Source organism: Ips typographus, linkage group LG2 (genome assembly GCF_016097725.1).
Source record: "Ips typographus isolate SLU linkage group LG2, UJ_Ityp_2.0, whole genome shotgun sequence".
Lineage (NCBI taxonomy): Eukaryota > Metazoa > Arthropoda > Insecta > Coleoptera > Curculionidae > Ips > Ips typographus.
In genome coordinates this window covers 8,976,880-8,999,405 of record NC_138423.1, presented here as the reverse complement: position 1 = coordinate 8,999,405, position 22,526 = coordinate 8,976,880, and the positions used below count along the sequence as shown (strand labels likewise).

Below are 22,526 nucleotides of genomic sequence, written 5' to 3'. Positions count from 1 at the left end.
GTTAATTTACCGTTTTTACTAAGGTGAGTAATCCATTTTGGTGGAAATCCTATTGTAACCTGAATGTCGATATTCCAATATCTGAAGATTCCAGCAACAATTATACTCGACACCAGCACTAATCCACTAAGGTACCAAATGCTCTTTGCCATCACGGTTTAAGTTTGTCTCAACTATTGAAATTTGTAACTTATACAGTTTAATTGAAAAATTGGTTTTAGTAAACTGATATTACTCGCACTTTCATTGCAAATGATTACACTTAATAACCGAATGTTTATCTAAAAAACTGATAACTTGTTCTATTTTCAATGTAACTGAATCACCACCAATTATTTTTAAAACATACATCGATGATATTTGCAATATATACTACGTGGGTCACATCTTAAGTCTTCATGGTGCCTATCACTTTAAAACACGTAAGTATAAAGAAATTATCCGAATTTTGCCTGTTATTTAGCACGTAGTACCTACCGTGCGGTACATTAAATTGTGAATGAATATTTTGGGTTCTCGGTTGAATCATCAAACACAAACAGACGGTCAGTTGTCCTTGAACCGTTACAGGTAGTCAAAAGAACCATCAGATGGCTTATGTAAGAACCTTAAAAGTTTCTTAATTTAACTTTTGCGCCTAATAAGAAATATTCTAATTTTTACACTAACTATTGAAAATCTACTATTAAATATAAATGTATAATAAATAATTAGCAGATATTCGTTTTGAAGACCTTAAACATATTGGACTTACCTTGTTTAATCTAAGAACACAATACGAACACAATAAATGCCAACAACTTCTGACGACAGACTAGTCGGTGAAAAAACTCGGACCTGAAATTGACCGTCTGACAGGTTGAACTTGGTCTACATTTAGCCTGCTCTAGATACTTATCCAAAGCTTAGTCAATTTACTCCGGTGTTAACATTAACTGACCCACCTTTCTACTTTCTATTTCAAGCAATTTAACTCGGACCAATTTGGCGGTGAAAGGGTTATTTGCTAAACCTTTACACACAATTATTATCTTAATGAAATCAGGTTTTTAACCTACATAGGTCACATTTTTTTAATTTTGCAGATAATGCAACATCAATACATAAGAAAAGTTAAAAGACTGACTAAAATGTATGTGGATTTTTCCATGCCAGGTCGATTAAATTGGAGCGAGCATTTGCGATAATTAGATTCCGAAGATATCCGAAAAACTACTTACAACCTTGAAATAGCTATTAATTTATGTAACCAGTTACGAAAAGATCGATTTTGTGTAACGAATGAATGTTTGTAGGGCGAGCGCAGCGAGGTCCTACAATTTGAATGAGTTACACAATAAGACATTTTCGAAACGTGTTGCATACATAATTTTTTCTAATTTTGACCAAAAGCGGTAAAAACCATCTTTTAAAGTGATTTAACACAAATATTCACTTTCATAGCACCTTGTATAAACAGTGACAACGACATGTTATGATGGATGTCGCCCATATGTTTCTACGGAAATGCATAAAAACAGGGAGTGATGAAATGAACTTTTCATAACTAGTTACATAAAGTGATACTTTATGTAACTAGTTACATAAAGTAAAACGTTTTGTCACTCTAATCAGTTTTGAAAAGTGTCACTTTATATGTATATACTCCTACAGGGATATTGGTTCATTCCTTAACAGTTTAGAGAACGGATAAGTAGGCAATGGCCAACGTTTGAACGAATACAGAATCCTAGACAATCTACAGCCTGCGTAAAGAAATAGACCAATCACAGACAATCTTCAGGGTTCGTAAAGAAATAGACCAATCACAGACAATCTTCAGCGTGCGTAAAGAAATAGACCAGTTACAGCTAATCTTGAACGTAAACAAAATAATTCTTCTGATTGTCATCCTCACTGACAGTTGGCATCAAAACATTGCATTTTGGCTTATGTTTTGAGGCAATGAAAAAGCCGTTCAAATTTCAGTTAGTGTTCAATTAAAGACTAAAAACATCAACTTTATTATATGATAAAGCAAATGATACAAACTTACAATTTACAATGAATCAAATCCATTCAACACCTCAACGTAAAAGACGAAGTTAATCAGCTGTCACCCGATGACAATCCGAGACACCGGTCAAACTTTGGCTGCGTCAAAAGTGATAATGTAAACACGGAAACGGTTCAAACATTGAGAGTTTATTTGTGTGAAATTTGGTGAGTAATTCCAAATAGTCGTAGAAAAAATAGCCTGTAAAACTCGGGCGAATTGTCCATATCGCCCTCGTCCGATTGCAACTTTTCGTCCTCGTGCGATAGGGACATCTTTTTCACCCTTGTTGTACAATATACTGTTGCGAAGCGAACTTTTGATTATTAGTTAGGATTTCTTTAGTTATTTGTTGTTACCCCTGTATGTTACGTTGCTTTGTTTACGTTCTACATTCTTTCCTTTTTAGGAATTTGACAAACTACAGGAAAAGTCTTCAAAGCCAACCGTAGTCGCCAGTTCTAGTGTCTGCTCAAATATTAAGCCACCAGTTTTCGACGGTAAGACCTCATGGCAGGTTTACAATAAACAGTTTGAGGCTGCCGCAGAGGCCAACAATTAGACATCAAGTGACAAAGCCACTGCCTTGGTTTTGTCACTTCGAGAAGAAGCACTGGAGGTTTTGCAGACTTTGGACGGGAGCCAGTACAAAAACTACGACGACTTAATCCAACATCTGGAGATGAGATTTGGAAATAAGCACCTAGAACAAGTATACGAAGCTCAGTTGTGTAGTAGGACCCAAAGAAGCACGGAAACACTTCAACAATATGAAGCCGACATTGCTCGATTAGTTTGTCTGGCCTATCCAACGGCCTCTCACGACATTAGAGAGCGAATGGCAGTACGGGCTTTTGTACGAGGACTTAAAGATTGTGACACAGAGCAAGCAATACGATTAGCGAGATGCCAAACATTGCATGATGCTCTTGCCTACGCTTTGGAGTTTGAGGCGGTCAAGCAAGTTTCACGAGGACATATTCGAGTGCGTCAAGTCAGAAGCCTTACACCGGAACCGAGAAACCGATATTCCAATTCAGATCACACAATCACTCAGTCAGACTTGAATCGTCAGCTGGAGACATTTCGAAAAGAACTAATGGGAGCGTTAAATAGAAGAAGTCAGAACAACCGAAACGCTCAAACCACCACGTTTACTCGGTCATTGGAATGCTGGAACTGTGGAGAAAAGGGGCACATTCAATCGCAGTGCCGCAAACCTAGAAGAATGCAGAACCAGGAAAACGAAGAGTAGCCAGTTTTCCGGGGCAAAAGCTGGCTACGCAACACTGTCAAGCCCCACCAACCATAATTAAAGTAGCCCGTCTTCACCACGAAAACACCAGCTTAATAGTGACCGGTAAGATTTGCGGCCGGGATTGCCAAATGGTTGTTGATACCGGTTCTTGTCATACTATCGTAAGGCCGGACATAGTGAAACACTGCAGGATTAGCGACACTGGTACCAAGTTTATATTGGAAACTGCCGCTGGTGAGTCAATGCCTGTTCTGGGAATCCATGAAGCTGAAGTGAAGCTTGGGCGGCATGTTTTCAACCATACCGTTTTTGTGGCCAACATAACTGATGACGTCTTAATGGGCTTAGATCTTATGGAGCAACACAAGTTCCAGCTGGATTTGGAGAATAGACTGATCAATACTGGACAAGACGAGATTGTTATGATGACACCCGAACAAGATATGCGTGTGAGGAAAGTCACGTTGCAAGAAGATGTCAACTTACCTGCAAGATCAGAGACCATCGTTAAAGTTAATTTGGATGGGAAAACGGAATTGAGCAAACTTCAGCTGATAGAACCGAGTTATGAAGAGGAAGATGATGCTGTGAAGAAGGGAGTTCTTGTAGCCCGCACTTTAGTCCAGCAGAAAAACGGCCAAGCATACGTAAAAGTCGCCAATTTGAAGGAATGTGGTCAAAGATTGAAAAAAAGGCGATATAATAGCCAAATCCGAACCAGTACTTATGGTGACTAAGGAGTCGCACGAAACAAAACCAAACCCCGACAGTGACCTTCCTGAGTGTTTGGTGCACTTAATGAAAAAGACGAGCTCAATTTTGACTGATCAAGAAAAACAGACTTTTGGCCGTTTGCTTCACGACGAAGACCCAGACGACTCCCGTTGGCTAAGCAGGCAGAAGTGGCAAATCTTATACATGACATGGCGGATCGCAGCGTCATTGAGCCATCCACCAGCCCTTGGAGTTCTCCTGTGGTACTTGTTACTAAGAAAGATGGGTCGACAAGATTCTGCGTGGACTACAGAAGACTAAATGAAGTTACTAAGAAAGACAGTTATCCCTTGCCCAGAATAGATGACACCATAGACACTCTGGCTAACGCAAAGTGGTTTTCCACCTTGGATCTAAAAAGTGGATACTGGCAAGTGGAGATGGATCAACGGGACAAAGAGAAAACTGCCTTCTCAACTGGAAATGGCTTGTGGCATTTTAACGTCATGCCTTTTGGACTTTGCAATGCTCCGGCAACCTTCGAAAGATTAATGGAAACTGTTCTACGAGGATTGACTTGGAAAACCTGTCTTGTTTATTTAGACGACATCATTATTATGGGCAAAACATTTGAAGAACACCTGCAAAACGTTGAAGAAATCTTCAAGAAGTTCAGAGGGGCAAATCTGAAATTAAATCCGAAGAAGTGCAGCTTTTTCCAAGAAGAAGTCGAATACTTGGGACACGTTATATCGTCAAAAGGAGTAAAAACCGACCCGAAGAAAACTGAAGCTGTAAAGAATTGGCCTGTTCCGAAAGACAAGCATGAATTAAGAAGTTTTTTGGGATTGTGTTCCTATTACAGAAGGTTTGTTCGTGGATTTGCTGATATAGCCAGACCCCTACACAAATTGACGGAGAATAACCAGCCCTTCGAATGGACTGCAACATGTCAGGAAGCCATGGAAGAACTGAAAGTAACCCTTTGTTCTCCACCAGTTTTGGCTTTTCCACGACCTGGGGAAGAGTTTATTGTGGACGCAGATGCTAGTAATATTGGTTTAGGCGGAGTTTTATCTCAAATCCAAGATGGTGAAGAACGAGTGATCGCCTATTTCAGCAAATCACTATCAAAGCCAGAGAGAAATTATTGCGTAACCAGGAAGGAGCTGTTAGCCGTAGTGAAAACAGTCGAGCAGTTTCACAAATACCTGTACGGACAACGATTCAGACTAAGGACGGACCATGCCTCTCTGAAATGGCTATTTCAATTCAAAAATCCAGAAGGACAAATAGCTCGATGGTTGCAAAGACTTCAAGAATATGACTTCCAGATTGAACACAGAAAGGGACGTTTGCACGGAAACGCGGACGCAGTGTCACGAAGACCTTGTGTGGAAGGTTGCAATCACTGTAAACGCCTGGAGATAGCTGAATTTGGAAAGCCTTGTCGAAGGATCGCTCTGAAAAATGACATCGCATGGGATCGGGAAAACTTGGCTGCCGATCAACGAGAAGACCCCGATTTAGGACAGATAATTAACTGGAAAGAGCGTGGAGAAAGACCAAATTGGGAGGAGATTTCCGCTAAGTCTCCAACATTAAAGGGATATTGGGCATTATGGGAGTCCCTTATTATTGATGGAGATTTACTAAAAAGAAAATGGGAAAGTCCGGATGGGAAAGAAGAACGACTACAGGTAGTTCTGCCAAGAAACCGAGTTAGTGACGTACTGAAAGAAGCCCATAGTGGAATTGGTGGAGGGCACTTTGGCATCAACAAAACGTTAAATAAAGTTAGGGAAAGGTTCTATTGGCTACAAAGCCGCTCAGATGTAGAAGATTGGTGTCGGCGTTGCGCAGACTGTTTCAGTAGCAAGGGTCCCAAAACTCGGAGCCGAGGATGTATGAAGCAGTATAATGTCGGAGCTCCGTTTGAGAGGATTGCCGTTGATGTAGCTGGACCTTTTCCCAAAACTAATTCCGGAAATCGCTATGTCTTGGTCGCAATGGACTACTTCAGTAAATGGCCAGAAGTGTACGAAATACCAAACCAGGAAGCCGCTACTGTAGCAGAAGTTCTGGTTGATAACTTCTTCTGCAGATTTGGAGTACCGAGGGAGCTGCATTCGGATCAAGGGCGTAATTTCGAATCGGCAGTATTCACGGAAATGTGTGACCGATTGGGAATTAGGAAAACCAGAACTACTCCATTACACCCACTGTCAGACGGAATGGTGGAACGTTTCAACCGGACACTAGACAACTACCTAAGGACAGTCGTCGATAACAATCAGACAGATTGGGATCAGCACATTCCGTTGTTCCTGATGGCTTATCGATCGGCAGTACATGATTCCACTGGCAAAACACCAGCTAGTGTTGTCTTTGGAAGGGAGCTTCGTTTGCCAATGGATCTTCTTTTTGGACGACCGGAAGAATCCCCAGCCTCTTGTGATAGCTATTCAGAAAAATTGGCGCAACGCTTGCACGTGATCCATGAGGAAGTCCGGCGGAAGTTGAAATTTGCAAGCGACCGACTAAAGACAAGATATGACAAAAGGGCCAACAGCAGCGGATTCCAAGCCGGTGATCAGGTCTGGTTATACAATCATGTTCGAAAGAAAGGAAAGTCACCGAAGCTACAGAGGTCATGGGAGGGACCCTACGACGTTATAAAGCGTCTGAACGACGTCGTCTACAGAATACAGCGAGGACATCGGGCGAAAATGAAAATAGTTCACCTGGATCGACTTGCACCTTACCGACCACCCAAAGCTGGTGAAGTTAATGATCGGGACGATCAACTCTAGGAGGGGGGCAGTGTTGCGAAGCGAACTTTTGATTATTAGTTAGGATTTCTTTAGTTATTTGTTGTTACCCCTGTATGTTACGTTGCTTTGTTTACGTTCTATAGAGAGAGATTTATGTTATAGCTTAATGAGTGTGAGAGAGAAAGTCAATTTCATGAATATTTGGGAACTTTCTAGAAACCATGGAAGCCTATATAAGCAGCTGAACCAGGCCTAGTTAGTTGTTGTTGAGTTGATGGTTGTAGTGAAGTCGAAGTTGTCAGATTACGAGGTTAAGTGTCAGTGTCAGTTTATTGTTTGTAAACAATATACAGTGTTGTACAAGAAGTGTGTCATTAAGGAGTACGACGGTACAATACTATTACCTACGACCTCAGTGTAAATAGCTGAACGGCTTCGCGGCTTCGTGCGTAACTTTTTCCATATCGTGCGTAAAATGCTTCTTACAGCACTAGTTACGTAATATATATAGTCCGACAGGGCTATTATTGTAATTATTTATTTATAGTAATTGCACGAGTGCATAAAAATTACCGATAATTTTGCATGAAAACTTGTTATCTCTTAACTGCATGAGTTTATTTCCATATTTTTTTGGCGAAAGAGCGCGACACCGAAGGTGGAGGTTTTTTTAGAAAAAAATATGAAAATGACCGAATGCAGTTTGCAAAGATAACGAGTTTGAACGCAGAATTATCAGGTAATTTTTAAGCACGAATGTAATTTTGGGGAATATTTCCCGAATAAAGAAAGTGTTTTGGTTTTGCTGCAACTGTAGATTGCTCAATGGAGCTCAATGAGCAAGTTCCAAACCGTTCATTAATTTTTGTTGACATCGCGTTTGACATTGTTTGGTTATAAAAAGTCAAAAAACTGCGCAAGGACAACAATTAAGGCGGATTCACGTTCACACTTGAGACTTCTCTGTTGTAAAAAGTCGTATAACACTATAACATAGATATGCGTAGAAATTATTAAAGCAACAAATGGAGTTTCTCTTGGTACGCGGAACGTCTGTCGCACAAGTCTTGAAATGTGCCAAGTAAAATTTTTTTAAACAATGAACACTGCCCTTCACTATACATATAAACATAACATTCATTTCAAAAAACAATAAAACAATTTAGGTTTAATTGCGATAGATTTCCGGCCGACGCCGCTAAATTTGTATTCATTACCACTTGTCAGTCGATTGTCAACTTCAATCAAGAGTAAAAACGTACCGATTTCTACATCAAAAGTTGAAATCGTACATACTTTTACGTCACGTAGAAGTACGCCGTATTACGAACTTCTATGTTGCGCCGTTCCACGCACTACTGAAAACTGCCTCATATAACTACATGCAATTTAACTTTTTACGTGTGCGACTTTTTACGACAATGACTTTGTAAGTACGAACGTGAATCCGCCTTTAGTGCTAGCAATAGGCTCTACAACAATGCAGTCGTTATAGATACGTACAGTGTAATTGTCGAAATGCAATTATCACTTTAGAATGCAATTATCGGGGGTAATTGCACAAGTGCATAAAAATTACCGATAATTTTGCCTGAAAACTTGTTATCTCTTAACTGCATGAGTTTATTTTGCAGTTTGCAAAGATAACAAGTTTGAACGCAGAATTATCAGGTCATTTTTAAGGCACGTATGTAATTTTGGGGAATATTTCCCGAATAAATAAAATGTTTTGGTTTTGCTGCAACTATAGATTGCTCAATGGAGCTCAATGAGCAAGTTCCAAACCGTTTATTCATTTTTGTTGACATCGCGTTTGACATTTTTTGGTTATAAAAAGTCAAAAAACTGCGCAAGGACAACAATTAGTGTACTAGCAATAAGCTCTACAACAATGCAGTTGTTATAGATACGTACAGTGCAATTATCGAAATGCAATTATCACTTTAGAATGCAATTATCGCTGTCATTCTGGTGAAAATGCACTGCTCATATGGGACATTTAACACATGAGGGAAATATTCGGGGGCAATACCACAAGAGCTCAGATTTAGCCGGATAATTTTTGTGCTTGTCTTAGAACACTTTCTTTTTGGTGTAACTGTACGAGACCTGTTGTAACTAAATCACGAGAGCGCAGCTCGAGTGATTTTGCCAAACAGGTCGAGTTTTGTACCATAAAGAAAGTATGAGAAGACAAGCGGAAAAATTATCCTGTTAAAAATCTGAGCTCGAATGGTATTTGATAAGACAATTCCATGAATATAATCAATAACTACTGCCATGTACTGGCAGAAATACATTTTTCTGGTTCTTTTGATTTTCTGCAGTAAAACTCTATCCGAAGCGAGCCATAACCAAAACAATACGAACAAAGTCAAAATTGACAGTGCCAGCAAAAATCTCAAGGTGAGACATTGCAACAATAGAAGTGAAGTGAAAATCCGTGGAAACGATGAAATCAACAGCAAAATTTATCCGATTTTTTTATCCGCTAGCAAACTCTCTTCTTTCCTTATTAGCCGATAGCAAACCGTGTTTTGATGACGTATATATGGCATTTTTTGTACATGAGTGGAATTGTTGCTGTCATTCTGGTGAAAATGCACTGCTCATATGGGACATTTAACACATGAGGGAAATATTCGGGGGTAATTGCACAAGTGCATAAAAATTACCGATAATTTTGCATGAAAACTTGTTATCTCTTAACTGCATGAGTTTATTTTCATATTTTTTTGGCGAAAGAGCCCGACACCGAAGGTGGAGGGCTTTTTTAGAAAAAAATATGAAAATGACCGAATGCAGTTTGCAAAGATAACAAGTTTGAACGCAGAATTATCAGGTCATTTTTAAGGCACGAATGTAATTTTGGGGAATATTTCCCGAATAAAGAAAATGTTTTGGATTTGCTGCCACTATAGATTGCTCAATGGAGCTCAATGAACAAGTTCCAAACCGTTCATTAATTTATTGTTGACATCGCGTTTGACATTGTTTGGTTATAAAAAGTCAAAAAACTGCGCAAGGACAACAATTAGTATACTAGCAATAGGCTCTACAACAATGCAGTCGTTATAGATACGTACAGTGCAATTATCACTTTAGAATGCAATTATCGGGGGTAATTGCACAAGTGCATAAAAATTACCGATAATTTTGCATGAAAACTTGTTATCTCTTAACTGCATGAGTTTATTGTCATATTTTTCTGGCGAAAGAGCCCGACACCGAAGGTGGAGGGCTTTTTTAGAAAAAAATATGAAAATGACCGAATGCAGTTTGCAAAGATAACAAGTTTGAACGCAGAATTATCAGGTCATTTTTAAGGCACGAATGTAATTTTGGGGAATATTTCCCGAATAAATAAAATGTTTTGGTTTTGCTGCAACTGTAGATTGCTCAATGGAGCTCAATGAGCAAGTTCCAAACCGTTTATTAATTTTTGTAGACATCGCGTTTGACATTTTTTGGTTATAAAAAGTCAAAAAAATGCGCATGGACAACAATTAGTGTACTAGCAATAGGCTCTACAACAATGCAGTCGTTATAGATACGTACAGTGCAATTATCGAAATGCAATTATCACTTTAGAATGCAATTATCGCTGTCATTCTGGTGAAAATGCACTGCTCATATGGGACATTTAACACATGAGGGAAATATTCGCTGTCATTCTGGTGAAAATGCACTGCTCATATGGGACATTTAACACATGAGGGAAATATTCGCTGTAAGTTTTCGATAACACCCCTCCTCATATGGGAGATTTTAGATATGAGGGAAATTCCGGCTAAATCTGAGCTCTTATGGTATTGACAACAACTGTGCGTAAAGAGGGACATTACGTAACGGAAAACTATGCGTAATTAGCTATTTACACTCGTAGGTAAAGTGAATTATTATTTGCTTCATAGTTACATTAATGTGTGCTTTTTTGCATATTATACGCTCAAAGTAATTTGTGTAGTCACTCAAATCTTAAAATTACGTTATCGATGACGTGATGCAGTTTTTGCTGGCGTTTCCTTTAGCTATTTATAGTCAAATTTTTACCCTTTGAAGAAAAAACAGGCATTAGTCTGGAATTAGATCACAAGTCTTAACCTACAAATGCTTTGAAAAATTAGTGCGTTCAGAAGTGACTGATGATCAAGTGCCTTGAAAATCACATGATCATGAGAGTTTCAGTTTAATCATCATTCATTCAGTGAATAGGTGTGCTTGCACTCACTTAAAGACCTCTTCTACTCCTAATAACATAATATATTATTAATGTTCATTGATTTTGTGTTGTGTTATTGTGCTTTGCACAATAAAGCGAAAATAGTAATTTGGCATACCAATATTACCAACTTCTTTGTTTTTTATAAAAGCGGTTATTTTGGTTTTACTGACCGACATTTTCTTAGAAATGTTGGTGAAATAGAAGTGTCAGCTGGAATTACACACTTTTTCATTTCGCATAGGGTAGCAGTACTCACTTTTAAAGCTTGTGATGGATGCTCTATCATACACATTGGAATAATCAATTGGGATGAATCTGGAAACTGTTTCTTTTCGTACTCCGAAAAAAGCAGCACATTTAGAATTAGCATTTGGGCTTGCTCATTCTAGGGCAGCGTTTTTATACCTTTGATATTTGTTTACATTAAAGTGACAGTAAATGTCAACGTTTTTAATTTGACAGGATGACAAAATTAACAACGTGCCTTTTTTGCTAAAATTGTTTATTTCACATGTTTGATATGCGAGAAACAAAGATGTAAAAAGATGACGTCATTCTCAAAAGGTAAAAATCGAACTATATATGTATTAATCGCATAACATATGACTTTATCCACAACCGGTATATTATGAATGTTTAATACGTCTGTTTGGGGTGGATTAAAGACCTTCTAATACACTGTCATGTGTCAACTCTTAACACTACGCTTACTACCTGCAAAGTCAAAACCAATTTTTATGAAAAAATGTTTTCCCTCCTGTACTCGCTTCGCTTTCACTTTTCTATAATTGACCAGTTTAGGCTGTAGTCGGAATCACACAATAAATACCACCTTTCGATTTTATAGTATTTTATTTAAAATTATTATTAACATTAACCGATTCGATCAATTTTGGGTCAGCAGTGGTAGTAACCATGTAGTAATTATTGCGATGGTCTTAACGTGATATTGACTTAATGTAATTTCTGCCAAGTGCACTGAATTCCAAAGTAAAATTGTTTGGTAGCCATGCTTAAAATCCGCGAGCACAATATTGAAAAGGGCAAGGGCTGGCTTGATCCCGATGTTCAGTACGCATAGCGGGACTGTGAAAGCATGGCCTATCGATCCTTTTGGCTTGAAGAGTTTTCAGCAAGAGGTGTTTCAGAAAAGTTACCACAGGGATAACTGGCATGTGGCGGCCAACCGGCCAATCCGTTTATCCTGCGGGGTCCATTAGACATTGGACCCCGGGGGTTAATAATACTTATTATATCCTGGATGGCAGTTAAAGACAGTAGTTGTTCGTGGTGATGCGTCAAGCGTTCATAGCAACGTCGCTTTTTGATCCTTCGATGTCGGCTCTTCCTATCATTGCCCGGAGTACTGACTTCAATGAGGCAGTTTGAGTCCAACTTTATGCTAGTGGCTGGCCCATTGTCACGACTAATTGTCAAACTGGAGTAATTTCAGCAGGAAAGTAAAACAGACGCAAGAGTGAGAAATGAGCCGATTGGACATCATCTCCGCGGCACGTCACCACGGCCCAATGTAGGTCTAGCTATCACGTCTACGATCACAGACTCAACAGTCAAATGTGGTCGCGGTCTGGTGCCCCATGGTGGATTCTCCATTGTCAGCGTTTTCAGCTTTTGCTGATTCCAATATCCAATTCCAGTGGCGTGTATAGTTTTTCGCCGAGCCTGATCCAAAGCCTTGTTTGCTGTTCATTTTGTAGTGGCTTCCTTTTGGCTTCTTCGCGTAGCTACCCCCGGCATTGTTAGACAATAAAAACGTATTATTACCTACTGCTATTTTAATCTTAATGTCTCACATTCCCGTTATAATAATAAAATCCCTTGAATAATACATATCGATTTTACCCTTAGTTAAGCTATAAACTCTTTCTTTTCTTAAAAACTTTTGAAAAAAAATGTCCTCCCTCACTGGTGTAATATATCAATAGTCACAATTATTTTCTAAAGCGTTAAGTAAAATATCGAATTACTCGAAGTCTAATCTTAAAGGTTCCTTTAAAAAGGTTCTAACGTATACCTATCACTAGATTTATGAGGCATAGAAGTCTCTGATGGGGCGAATGATTGACATAACCGGCGATACCCTATCTCGGGTGGCGTAAGGGTTAAGTCGAGATATAGTTTCGAATTCCTTTGTTTTCCTTAAATATTGTTACGGTTTTCCCGTGGGCTTACACCAAGTCAATTTAACTCAACAATTAATAAATTTATTTACACTTCAAAACACTCCGTACAATAATTAATTCAGCTACTAAAAACACTACTACAATTCCACAATTATTCCACTATTTAAACTTTACCGCGTTCCCAAATTCACTACTACACTACTACGCCGTCGTCGACACCGCTTCTTTTATATTCGCAAACCACGTTCTAGAATGACCGCAAAACGCTTCGCGATTTGCATCGAATATCAAAGATGCTTCCAGGTGTCGCTTCCTAACTGTGGCCTACTTTAACACGCGCCCGGCCAGATATTGCGGCGCATCGATTTCATCCCGAATCGAGTGCTCGTACAGAAGTATCCAGCATAGTAGGCCCAAACCGTAACAATATAATATAAACGTATATCGTAAATTATCCTTTTGGGTACCACTGGTTATATTGCACTTATTTTATTATCACTGCTTGCTCGTATTGATTCGTGTGAAAAGAGTTAACGTCCTAATTTTGAACTTTGTACTCTTTTTCTTACGTGCCTCATTTGACTTTTATAAAGTCTTCAAATTACATTTAAGCAACTCATATAATTTTTGTAATTGAAAACCCGTGTATTTTAACGCTCTATATTTAGATTGCGGTACCTAATTACTGCATGTACTCGTACTGTACTTTTTGCCCTAATATAATTTTTTCTTTCATATGCCCCCCTTTTTTATATGTACCTACATATTCGACTTTTTACGTACCAATATGTAATTCTTAACATTCGCGCGGACTATTTATTAATTATTCTCGTATGCTGGATCGTGCGTGATTATTATTCATCAGCAGTTTTTTCTTATACTCACCGCAATGACTTAAATAACAAATTAATCGTCATCCGGCTTGCAGCATAACAAAATAATTAATTATTGTAGATATACAGTGCGTTTTTTTTAACGCGCAACATAGGATTTCACGTGTTAAATTTTTAAGCCCATGTTAGACCATGTTATTTTGGAACTACAAGTATAAAACTTGACGGGTGGCTGTTTCGTACCCTGAAGCTTACCAAAGTTTACCAATTCGGCCTAAAAAGTGTTAAAAAGCTTGCAAAAAATCATCTTTTTTCGAAAAGGTTTTATCGTTTCATACTCGCTGTATGCATTGTTGTTCTTTGTTGTGTTTGATACTGGCACGGCAGGTAGCAGGTAAAATTTGGCGTAGAAAGTAAAACAAGGTGATCATTAACTTTATATCAAGAAAGTTAAAAACAAAAGAAGTATCTTTATAAGTGAATTGTTCAAAGTGACCTCCGTTTGAAGCCAAACAGTATTCCAAACAATCATAAAATGCCCTTTTGACGTTCAAAAGATGTCGGGTCGTGATGCAGTCAAAATATGTCACTTTACCTGCTACCTGCACTGCCAGTATAAAAACAACAAGGAACAACAATGCATACAGGGAGTAGGAACGATAAAATCTTTTCGAAAAAAAAAGGATTTTTTTTCCAGTTTTTAATCACTTTTTAGACCAAATTGGTAGACTTACTTAAGCTTCAGAGTACTAAAGACACACCCGTCAAGTTATAGACTTGCAGTTCCAAAATAAAATGGTCTAACATGGGCTTAAAAATTTAACACGTAAATCACTTGCGTACTTTAGTACACTCTACTTGGGCTAATACTGTTTCGCCTTGGGACAGTGAGCGTAATTCTTTATTTTATTTTCAACCAGGTATGTAATAACGTTATTTCTTATGTGTAAACCAGGTGGAAAGATGAAAATTACCTGCTTTTACTTTCCGCCCGGGTGGAAGTACTCACTTTCCACTCGGTTAAATGTCACTTTCCACCCGGGTGAATGTCAATATGCGTTTTGTCATATCTGGGCTTACTTTTTATAGTTAAGAGACTGTGCTTCCACCTCTGCAACAGCTCGCAGCTCACTTGATGATGAGTAACATCTGCGTCTTCAGAAATCTCCATGTTAAAAGCACTTTAAGAAAGATTGTAAACAAATCACCAGTCGTTTATTATGATTGAAGACTTGTTAGAGACTATTAGCAATCAATACAGGGTGTCCCACGACGAAAGACATCGATTGATATTGGAAAAAGTATAAATAGGAGAGTTTTTAAAATTTGGGAGGATACTGATGTCGGCATGCCCAATCTAACTAAAATATTTTCAAGATGGTTGCACTTCCGTTTATACCGGAAGTCGATCACAACTTTCTTATTTTAAATAGAACACCCTATATATTATTACATATTTGGATTCCTCACAAAATTCTGACCAACTTTTGTGTACAATGCCCTATGCCTATCTCTAGCCGTTTTCGATATATTTGATGTTTTTCCAAAAAAGTGACAGTTGCAACGCTCAACATATTTTTGTACTCTGTCAAAAGCGTATTTCATATTGCAATGAAACTTTGGGTTATTGTAAATAAAGGATCGTTTTATTAAACTGAGGGTGCGTAATGACTCATTTGTATACAGGGTCGTCAAAAAAAAATTATAAACTTGCCACTAAAAAAAATGACAAATCTCAAATTTTTTAAATAGAAACCCACATTTTTTATGACGGAATAATTTTGAGCATTAAAAATTACTATACGTTTCAATTTACTTGCCTATACCTAAATCCAACCCATATCGTTTTATTTGAGAATAAAATTTTTTTTATTAGGCTGCACGGTTGGGATTATCTGGTGTTCTAGTTGGTCATGCTTTTGACACACGGTGATATTGGAGACCTGCAGAGCATGTTAATAACACTAGTGACTTGAGTGTTTTGACAAATGCAAATATACCGTAGCGGTTACGTTATTCAAACCAAGATTACTTAAATCTGTTAATTATTTACGGAGAATGTGATAAAGTTGTGAGTAGAACGTGTGAGATATTTGCCGCTCGTTATCCAGAAAAACCAAAGCCATCACCAAAAGCTGTCAAGCAAATAATTGAAAATTTTAAGAATACGGGATCTGTGAAGATAAAAGCTATTAAAACAAAACCAATCCTTAATAATACAAATGTAGAAATTGCAATTTTGGGCTATTTTGTTGCAAATCCAACTTCGTCAATAAGACAAGTTTCCGTAGAATCAGGCATATCCTAAAGCTCAATTCAAAGGATCCTGAAGAAACATAAATTTCACCCTTTTCATTTAAATTAGTGCAACACTTAAAAGAGGTTGAATTTCCGAAGAGAGTGGTTTTTAGTGAGTTTTTGCTGACTAGTCACTATGGAGAAGAATTGTTTTTGAATAATATTATTTAGAGCGACGAGGCCAAATTCACTAAAAATGGAATGTTCAATAGACACAATTCACACCTGGTGTGACATATCTGGAGTTTTAATAATAAAAAATGTTTATTCTCAAATAAAACGAAATGGGTTGGATTTAGGTATAGGCAAGTAAATTGAAATGCATAGTAATTTTTAATGCTCAAAATGATTCCGTCATAAAAAATGTGGGTTTCTATTTAAAAAACTTGAGATTTTTTTTAGTGGCAAGTTTATGATTTTTTTTTGACGACCCTGTATACAAACGAGTCATTACGCACCCTCAGTTTAATAAAACGATCCTTTATTTACAATAACCCAAAGTTTCTTTGCAAAATGAAATACGGTTTTGACAGAGTACAAAAATATGTTGAGCGTTGCAACTGTCACTTTTTTGGAAAAACATCAAATATTTCGAAAACGGCTAGAGATAGGCATAGGGTATTGTACACAAAAATTGGTCAGAATTTTGTGAGGAATCCAAATATGTAATAATATATAGGGTGTTCTATTTAAAATAAGAAAGTTGTGATCGACTTCCGGTATAAACGGAAGTGCAACCATCTTGAAAATATTTTAGTTAGATTGGGCATGCCCACATCAGTATCCTGGCAAATTTTCAAAACTCTCCTATTTATACTTTTTCCAATATCAATCGATGTCTTTCGTCGTGGGACACCCTGTATAATCGTAAAATTATCAGAAAGATATAAGCTGCAGATAATCCAAGTGATGCCTCCACAAGTACAGCAGAAGAACAGCAAATAGATCAACTTTATGAGCATATAACCACAGCAAGAAAATCTGAAAAGACGCACTTTTTTATAATAATGGGCAACTTTAATTCCAAGATAGGATATACGAACATACACAATATTCCGAACAGAGAAAAATTGAGAGGTGAGACGTTAATTAACTATCTCCAAACAGAAAATCTTTTCTGCATGAACTTTTTTTTCAAAAAGCCAGCTAACCGAAGATGGACATAGCCCAGACTCAAAAACGAAAAACGAAATTGACTTTATAATAACGAATAAAAGGTACATAATAACCGATGTTTCAGCAATAGATTCAATACAGGCAGTGACCATAGAATGTTAAGGGCAAAAATTCAAATTAACCTTGGAACGGAAAGGAAGAAACTAATACATCAAAAAATATTTCCAATAATTCTGGAGCTTCAACAAAATATCGACACCTATCAAAGGAACATTAAAAGCAAACTCTCTTCTATTTCCCAGATGACCGAAATGAACCTGGATGAATTGGAACAAAAAATAAGAAACCGCATGCAGACAGCGACAAAACAGATTTGTTCGGGGGAAAAACCAAAATGCAGTAAAATTAAAAAAAAAACAATAGACCTCATGAATATAAGAAAAAACACACATAGAAGTGACCCTAACTATAGAGAACTTAACATAAAAGTTAAAAGGAGTATAAGGAGAGACATAAGGGATCACAACGACAGCATGATAGAGTCCGTAATAGAAAACAATAAAAATATGAGAGTGCTGAAATCACTTGATAAAAATGGACAAGCACGCATTTATCAAATGAAGAACAAAGACGGCGAAGAAAAAAAACGAAAGTGACGAGATAGTAAATATAATCTAAGAATATTATAAAGACCTATATGCATCAATTGCACCGGAAATAGAGAACGCTAGTACTCAATGTAAGATCATGAACGTCGGCTCAGAAGAAATCCCTGACATAAACTCCATCGAAACTGAGGAAGCCCTAAGCCAACTAAAAAATGGTCGAGCTCCTGGTGAAGATAAAATCACTAGTGAAATGATAAAACTGGGAGGCACAACCACAATGGAAAATCTTAATGAACAAATGTCTTCATCGGTAATATTTCAAGAACATTGCAAAATGCTCAAGTCATCTTGTTACACAAAAAGGGAGACAAATTAAATCTCAGCAACTTTCGCCCAATAAGCTTATTGTCCCTTCTTTATAAGCTCAGCAACATCAGTCGAGTGGATCAGGCTGGTTTTCGCAAGGGACATACCACCGTAGAGCATCTTCATCTCGCTTTTATAGATTTTAACAAGGCTTTTGATTCTGTTGAGCTTTGGGAAAGACTAGATTGGGACAAAAACGGTCTACGCGTGGATGATGGATATCTGAGCAATTTACGCTTCGCCAACGACATAGTTTTAATCAGCAGTACGAAGCAAGAACTTAACGAAATGTTGGCAGACTTAAAGAGAGTCGGGAAAATCGGTTTAAACAAGAACATCGATAAAACCAAACTGTTGACTCCAGATCCCGGCGAACTTAGAAGGACAACAAATAGAGAAAGTAAACGAATACCTACATATATTTAAAACACGCCATCACGCTGGGCAAAGAAAATCAAACAGCCGAAATAACAAGGCGTATTTGACTAACATGGGCTGCTGTAGGAAAATTGGGAACAACATTAAGAAATCCAACACTTCCTATCAACCTAAAAAAGAAAGTTTTTCAACACATGTGTATTGCCAGTCTTGACTTATGGTATGGAAACAATGACTCTCACAGTTAAAAGCGCGAATAGACTAAGAACAACACAACGAGCAATCAAAAAAACTATGTTGGCGGTAAGCCTAAGGGATCATATACAGAACGAGGAAATTAGAAAAATAACAAAAGTCGACGATGTTATAGAGCACATCGCACGTCAGAAATGACGTTGGGTGGGGCATATGGCACGACAAGACAATGACAGATGGACAAGATGTATAGTACAGTGGCGTCCAGGGCGACATAAAAGAAGGGGCGTCCACAGAAACGATTGATCGACGATATACAAGAAATAGCGGGAAGAAAATGACACCAGATGGTAATGAACCGATCCGAATGGAAGCAGCAAGGGGAGGCCTATGTCCAGGAGTGAATGCAAAAGGGCTGCTGAAAGAAGAAGAAGAGAGAAGAATTTTTAATTTTTTAATTTTTTAATTGTAATTGGGCATGTCGCAAAACATTTGTCCAAATCCTATTCCGGCCATGCGCTACAAGCATCAAAATTAATATTAAGTTAAGAAAGTTGACCAACTTCTTAATTTAACTTAACTAAACTTAATAGAAAATTCGGTTGCATAAATGTCCACATGCCATTACACATGTTGATGTTTCTTAGTACTAAATTAGTTTACCTTAATTTTATTTTAACGTCGCGTCGTGCACAAATCGATTTTTATTTACATGCCATCATTGTCATTTTCAAACCGAATAGAATGTGACACTGTCAAATGACGTCACAGCGTTCGTTCTAAATTCCTAACTGATTTATGTTATTTTATGGCACTCTTCTGAGTCTTTCCTGATTTACTAAAACTTCCAATTCAATTATAAAAAAATCTAACATTGCGCCCATAAGAAAATTAAAAGTTAAAAAGATAGTGTTACACTTTACTGGGTTCTTTTTGATAAGTGAGCGTTTGAATAAACTCAACAAACTTTATTTACTAAATACACAATAATTTACAACACTAGAAATCACTTTTAAAACACTAAAATCAATGGGTAACTCCCTTATTTTAAGGCCTAGAGGGTTGAGACTTCGTATTAGGGGGGTAAGTTTGGGACACCCCTGGGATGCGGTGTTGCCAAGTTGTGCACTTTGTCAGGAAATCAGGAAATCTTAATCTGGTTATGAGACCTTTGTAACAATAGTAACTAAAAAACGAAACGTTGGATATCAAATATGATGCTTCCACATTGCAGAGGCGGAAATGTAGCAATGTCAAAGTGTCATTTATTTTCAGTTATCTCATAAGACAAATTAGCAAAAAAATTAAAACTACTTTCGAAAAGTTCTTCAGCTTCTGCAGTTATCCTACCTTCTATTGTACCTCCGACATGCAATTATAGGTTAAAATTGTATCAAACAAAACAGTATTGGTAATTTTTTTTAATTTCGTGGCCCTTCTACGCCTTCGTAATACCGTTCTCAAAGTTTTGAGATAAGAGAATAACGATTTCACGTATACACATAGCCTTGTATACATGTTTTCTTCTATTTCTTCTACGAATCAAGATCATCAAGAAGAGAATAGAAACGAAAGAGAACAATTTTATTGCTGCAGTGTTTTCAATAAAAAAAATCAATAAATATAGCAAAAACTCGGAAAGCGGAAAAGAAAGACTTAAATTCGTATTGTCGCGTTAAGGGGTAGCTCAAAGGGAAGAAAACTAAGGAATCCACCGGTAACCCACTTTATTTAAGAAATTAAGACAATAATAGTTACAATGTTCTTACCCCCAGATTGCCAACACGGCGTATATCATGATGGGGGATGCTGGACAGAGAAAGTGGTAGGGTTCACGGAGGGCGAACGCTTTAGCGGGATGAATGAACCCTAGACTCTTGTCCGAGGGCATTCACCGGGCCGGTAAAGACGTTGTGGTACTATAGCAACGGGAGGTAAGTAGGTGCGGCAATTCTTCCTGCTCGCCCACACTATTTCCTTTGCTAGGGCTGATACTCGAGTGTGGCACTTGGTCACACAATGCTCCACGTTTACGTTAAACAAGAGTACCCAGACTAATCCAGAGGTCAGTCAGTAACCTCCTGGGGAAGACCCCAGAGTTCGGTGATTTAGTCGAGCTGCGGTGCATCTTTTATATTCGTCAGCGACCTCATTTTGTTAACCTTGCTGACTATGCTGGTTACTGGGTGTGCACCGTAACTATTAACACGGGTGTGACAGTATTAACAAAAAATGATTAGAAACAGATTGCAATTCTCAATTTATAAGAAACTACATGGTGTTCCATTTAAAATAACAAACTTTTGCTGCTGCTACTTTTTAGTACAAGCAGCAATAGCTATTTATATAACCAGTTACGAAGTGCGATTTTGTGTAACGAATGAATGTTTGCAGGACGAGCAAACGAGCGAGTTCCTGCAATTTAAGTGAGTTACACAATTAGACATTTTTGAAACGTGTTTTATACATGATTTTTTCTAAGTTTGGATGGTAGTCAAAAGTGGTACAAACTAAGTAAATTATAGATCCACATCCAACATCTATGCCTACCTCCCAATCCCACACCAGTTGTTCCAAATGAAATATCTATGGTGATGCGATAATTTAACTGAAAAATGAACAATTTAGAATCAGAATTACCCAGGGATATCGAAGAGGCTGCAAGAAAACTTGTGTTGACTCTCATTCCCGAGAGATCTAAGTCGCTGTACGATACAGCTTACGAAAAATTTGAAATATGGCTTAAATCAAAAAAGGTGAAACACATAAATGAAAAAGTTATGCTTGCTTACTTCGAGGAAAAGAGGTATCTTAAATCTTCAACATTATGGTCACTTTATACAATGTTGAGAGCGGAGCTGTCTCTGAAGAAAGGCATAGACATTAAAGGTTATTGCAGTTTGATTGCGTATTTAAAAAGATGCAGCGATGGGTATAAGGCGAAGAAATCTAATGTGTTTACTCAGAGAAAACATTTTAGTTTTTAAAAGAAGTAGATGATTCCAAGTGGCTGTTAGCTATAGGTAGGCCTAAACTATTACACAAAATTTCGATATAATCACTTAGATTATTATTTTCATATCTCAGGTGGTCTTTATTGTAGGTGTAGCAGGCGCCTGTCGAAAGGTGTAATTAACGTTTTTTTCGGAATGAAGATGTAATAGATGAACACTCGCATTTTCGCTACCCTCTTAGGATCCCAGGCTGAGAAGAGAAGGGTTCTCTCGCAACTTAAAGTGACCGTTAGAACCCTTAACCCTATCAGTTTACTAATTGGTCCTTTGGTCACACCGTACAAGAACACCTTGCATGTCCCCCTTTACGGTGTAGCTGAACGGCTGAATTAGACTCGCCCTCCCCGTGGTTTCATGAAGACGCCGGTGAATACGGCAGTATTGGCCCTTCTAATCTGAGGGTAAGATTAACTCCACTATATTCCTTAATTTAATCACTTTTACAATAAACGAGGCTTACCTGTGACCTGAGTAGTTTCTCTACCATCCCTCACTACGCACCCCTAAACGTGACAGTATCTCTTACAGCCCTTGACACGTAATTTTGAAACAAATTAAAGATTCCAAA

At 37.8% G+C, this 22,526-nt stretch overlaps 1 protein-coding gene and 2 long non-coding RNA genes across 5 annotated transcripts in view; 1 reads left to right on the top strand and 2 right to left on the bottom strand.

The window, feature by feature from the left end:
* Positions 1–855, bottom strand: part of MsrA (methionine sulfoxide reductase A) — a 36,213-nt gene extending 35,358 nt beyond the window's left edge. The window contains exon 1 of one of the 3 annotated variants that reach the window (XM_081974355.1): positions 755–855. Coding sequence is in view for 2 of the 3 variants with exons in the window: in XM_081974352.1 (XP_081830478.1) it covers positions 11–152 (142 nt within the window). In the remaining variant the exon portion in view is untranslated. Of the gene's footprint in view, positions 1–10; positions 446–754 lie in introns of those variants that run through there. The other 2 variants (XM_081974352.1, XM_081974353.1) reach the window with 2 other exon arrangements.
* The window catches only part of LOC145725556 (uncharacterized), a 37,129-nt gene extending 14,765 nt beyond the window's left edge, over positions 1–22,364 (top strand). The window contains exons 2-3 of the long non-coding RNA XR_014177342.1: positions 20,720–20,878; positions 20,931–22,364. This is a non-coding gene — a long non-coding RNA (uncharacterized LOC145725556). The remainder of the gene's footprint in view (positions 1–20,719; positions 20,879–20,930) is intronic.
* LOC145725562 (uncharacterized) lies at positions 1,643–2,353 on the bottom strand. Its single transcript, XR_014177349.1, has 2 exons — positions 2,036–2,353; positions 1,643–1,986 (listed from the first exon to the last, which is right to left on the bottom strand). It is a non-coding gene; the product is annotated as an uncharacterized LOC145725562 (long non-coding RNA).
* Positions 22,365–22,526: the final 162 nt, after the last annotated feature.